Source organism: Nanorana parkeri, unplaced genomic scaffold (genome assembly GCF_000935625.1).
Source record: "Nanorana parkeri isolate BGI_ZX_2015 unplaced genomic scaffold, ASM93562v1 scaffold359, whole genome shotgun sequence".
Taxonomy (NCBI): Eukaryota; Metazoa; Chordata; class Amphibia; order Anura; family Dicroglossidae; genus Nanorana; species Nanorana parkeri.
The window spans coordinates 593818-598444 of record NW_017306627.1 but is presented as its reverse complement, the minus strand read 5'-3'; the positions used below and the strand labels follow the sequence as shown (position 1 = coordinate 598444).

At 39.5% G+C, this 4627-nt stretch overlaps 1 protein-coding gene across 1 annotated transcript in view; it reads right to left on the bottom strand.

The window, feature by feature from the left end:
* Positions 1 to 4627, bottom strand: part of ZNF830 (zinc finger protein 830) — a 32303-nt gene that overhangs the window by 14705 nt on the left and 12971 nt on the right. Inside the window, exon 6 of the mRNA XM_018558800.1 lies at positions 3650 to 3731. Coding sequence (XP_018414302.1) covers positions 3650 to 3731 — 82 coding nt within the window. The remainder of the gene's footprint in view (positions 1 to 3649; positions 3732 to 4627) is intronic.

Here is a 4627-nt window from a genome sequence, read left to right as displayed (position 1 = left end):
GGGGACCTGTTTTAATGTTTCCTGTTTAAAAAAAAAAAAAAGCGGCACACTGTAGAACACAAACAGCTATACAGGAACAACAAATCCCAGCAATAATACATTAAACAGCCTGTATAATGTGATATTGCTGGGATTTGTTGTTCCTCTATAGCTGCTGGTGTTCTACAGTGTACCGCTGTATTATACATTGGTATTCTGCATTGCATTGTGCATGGTGTTCTGCATTGTATTGTATTGTGCATGGTATTCTGCATTGTGTTGTACAGCGACACACTGCAGAACACCAGCAGCTATAGAGGAACACCAAATCCCAGCAATAATATATTAGGCAGCCTGTATAATGTATTATTGCTGGGATTTGTTGTTCCTCTATAGCTGGTGGTAGTCTCCATTGCGCTGTATAATGTATTGTTGCTGGGATTTGTAGTTCCTCTATAACTGGTCAGTGGTAATCTGCATTGCGCAGTATAATCCTTACACAGCGCAACAGAGAATACCACCAGCTATAGAGGACCACAAATCCCAGCAATAGTACATTATATACAACGCAATGCAGAATACCAGCAGTTAGAGGACTACAAATCCCTGCAATAGTACATTATAGTATAATGTTATACTATTGCTGGTATACTATTGCTGGTACTTGTTGTATTCCTATATAGCTGCTGGTATTCTGCATTTCGCCGTATAATCATTATACAGCGCAATGCTGAATAACGCCAGCTACAGAGGATTACAAATCCCAGCAATAGTACATTATAGTATAATGTACTATTGCTAGATTCCTCTATAGCTGCTGGTATTCTGCACTGCGCCACTGTATAATGTACTATATTGCACACCACACTCTTTTTTTACTTCCACCGCGCCAAGCTTGCTCCCGTGATGGACCACAATCTCAATAGAAACTAGTAGTCCATCACTGGAGCCTTTTTTTTTTTTTTTATCCGATTAACCGAACTTAATAATCGGCTAACTAATCGATTATGAAAATAATCGTTAGCTGCAGCCCTACACTCATGGCATAAGAAAGTTCACAATTCACAGACACAATATTTATTTTATACAAATATACAAAGTATAATACAACCCCAATTCCAAAAAGTTGGGACGCTGTGTAAAATCTACATAAAAACAGAATGCAATCATTTGCAAAGCTCATAAACCCAGATTTTATTAACAATCGAAAATAGAAAACATATCAAATGTTTAAACTAAGAAAATGAACCATTTTAGGAAAAAAACTAAGGTCATTTTAAAATTGATGACAGTTACATAGTTATATAGTTAGTCAAGTTGAAAAAAGACACAACCTGTCCAATGAGTTCAACAGTAACATCAAGTTTGGACAGGGCCATGTTTATCAGGGTGTAGCGTTCCCTCTTCTTTTAACAACACTCTGTAACCGTCTGGGAACTGAGGAGACCAGTTGCTGGAGTTTTGGGAGAAGAACGTTGTCCCACTCCTGCCTGATATAGGATTCTACCTGCTCAACAGTCCTGGGTCTTCTTTGTCGTATTTTTCGTTTCAAGATGTGCCAAATATTTTCAAATGGTGAAAGGTCTGGACTGCAGGCAAGCCAGTTAAACACCTGGACTCTTCTTCCACGAAGCCATGCTGTTGTCATAGATGCAGTATGCGGTTTAGTATTATTCTGCTGAAATATACAAGGCCTTCCCTGAAAAAGACGTCTGGATACGCTGCTCTAAAGCTTGGATATATCTTTCAGCATTGAAGGTGATTTTCCAGATATGCAAGCTGCAAATTCCATACACACTAATGCACCCCCATACCATCAGAGATGGAGGCTTTTGAACTGAGGACTGATAAGCCAGAAGCTCCCTTTCCTCTTTAGTCTGGAGGACACGGTGCCCATGGTTGCCAAAAAGAATGTCAAATTTTGATTTGTCTGACCACAGAACAGTTTTCCACTTTGCAACAGGCCATTTAAAAAAAGAAGTTTGGGTCAAAAAGACATTGGCATATCTGGATCATGTGGAGATATGGCTTCTTCTTTGCATGATAGAGCTTTAACTTGCATTTTTGGATGGCACGGCGACCTGTGTTTACAGACGGTGATTTTTGGAAGTATTCCTGAGCCCATGCATTGATATCCATCACAGAATCATGCCTGTTTTTAATGCAGTGCCGTCTGAGGGCCTGAAGATCATGGGCATCCAATACTGCGCATCATCCTTGTACCTTGCGCACAGAGATTTCTACAGATTCTTGGAATTTTTTGATATTATGTGCTGTAGCTGATGATATATTCTTTGCAATTTTACATTGAGGAACATTATTCTGAAATTGTTCGCTAATTTTTAGCCGACGGCTACCCGGGATCTGATGTCCACTGTGCAGGCCTGGGACCAGCACGGCGGGTCTGTTCTCTTCGATCAGAGAAGATCAGCACACTCCCAGATTCTGATCTCCCCTCCAATCACTGAACGTGCAAGCAATGTGCATTACATCACATTTGAATTCAAGCTGTCATTTCTCTGGCTGCTGTAGCCACAGAAGAAGCTGGTCAAGCAGATCACAGATTCATCAGCTTCTTTGTGGTCCCTAAGTGACATTAGGTGTCTAATAGACCCCTGTTGTCTCCATAAAGAGGACCTGCCACATCCTCTTTCTATAACATAGGAGGCTTGTTATCTCCGTATGGGATAGCAATAAAGTTAAGTGTAAAATAAATAAATCTTACAAATTATTTTAAAAAAGCCCCCCAATTTTTTTTTATGGTCCCCCGCCCCTCATACAAACACGTGTTGGGTGGGCCTACGTGTGAAAACAGCAATTGTGCTGCATGTTACCTATAATAATTTTAGGGCCATCAATCACAAATAACACTAAATTGATGAGCGGTAAAAGCTTCCAAGCGTCGCCTATGGGAAATTTTGACTATTGTCATTTTTTTTGCGATTTCAGGGGAGCACGCAACTTTAAAGCTTGACATGTTTGGTATCCATTTACCAAAACTTGACCCCAACTTTTATATTTTAAAAAAAATGGGTATTATATTCTGTTTCTGTGCACTAAATTTCATTTTAGTGTATTTTTGGTAAAAATACTGTTTCGATAAACATTTGCACGAATACCGTGCGACATAAAAATTGCAACTAGCATTTTATATAATTCTATAAGGCTTCTGCTTTCAGAAAATATATACTTGTTTGGGGTTTTAAGCTTTTCTCTAGCCAAAAGTTCAGATTTTATCATGCGTGCGCGCAAGGAAAAATTGCTCCAGACAGCAAGTTAGAAACATGCTAAAAATGCAGACACACAAGAGACTCACAGAGACTTAATGTTGCATGTTATTCACTGCAACTCAGAGCTAAGAACCTCAGCCTGCAAGATCTATAATAATGCTTTGAGTAGCAAGGGTATTCAATAATGACCTACAACAACTTAAGAAACCATCTTTATTCCAGACAAGATGGTTTATACATATTCCTGTTGGCCTGCACCGCATGATACATGCTGCATTACCATTTAGCCCATTTTTCCATTCCATTCAGTGACACTGATCAGTTTGGTAATTTGGAGCATTCTAAGTTAGACCTTGGTATTACGGCATAGATTTGTTTCAGTGTATTACATTTTTTTGAATAGCATTATTGGCACTGATATATCAAAAAACAACTCTTACCTCTCCACCAATTTTTCTTGAATGTCAGCCTTAAAAATAGAGCCAGAATGGGAAACCACAGTTGTCTTCCTATCAAAGAAATCTACAGGGAGAAAGGGGATAGTAAAATCTGAATTCTAGGCAGATATAGGAGACAAATTAGTGCAACTCTATAATCATTTTTTTTTGCTTTTCAGTGCTGCTGATCTCCTGTAGCTTCTTTTAGTTATTTCTCGCCTACTTGCACTTGTGGCAGCTGCACGACATTGCTCATGGTGGGTTTCCTGTTGGCATTGATGGCAGATCATGCCTTCACAATGAACATCAGCTTATAGTTTACTCAAGAGATCACCCCTGGCCCGCACCAAAGTGTGACCGCCACTCCCCCTTCCCAGCCCAATCAGCGGTGACAGCTGCAATGGGAGCAGTCTTTGCCCATGTGACATATGGCTGCGAAGCAGGGAATGTGCCTCTTTACAAATGATTGGGCCGGGAAGTGGGGTTGCAGTCACATTTTTAAGTTAGGCTTGAGTGAACTCAGGCAAACAAGGTTCACATCAAGCCCAGGCTCTTCACTAGTCTCCACCGGAAACACATGTGTTAGAGTAATAACATAGGAGAGCAATTGGGAGGCAGGGACAGAACATTGTCACCCTGTAACGGGGAGTGCCTGAACAAGAATATTCATGGCAGGTTTATCAGGTAATATTTAATGAAAGATGTAGATTTAAAAAGACTGAAAAGTACATTAACATGTTAAAGGTTATATGAGATTTTAGTGATTGGGTTTGGATAACAAGCAAACACTAAGTGCCCATTTACTACTTCGAGGTGCATAACATGCTTTATATCACATGGGTACATATTTAGAAGCTCACACACTTAATTTGACTTTCCTTGGATTATGCTGTACAACAGTGAATACAATACAGCGATAATTGGCTCATGCAAGTTGTATTAAAAAATATTATACACACACACATATATATATATATAAAA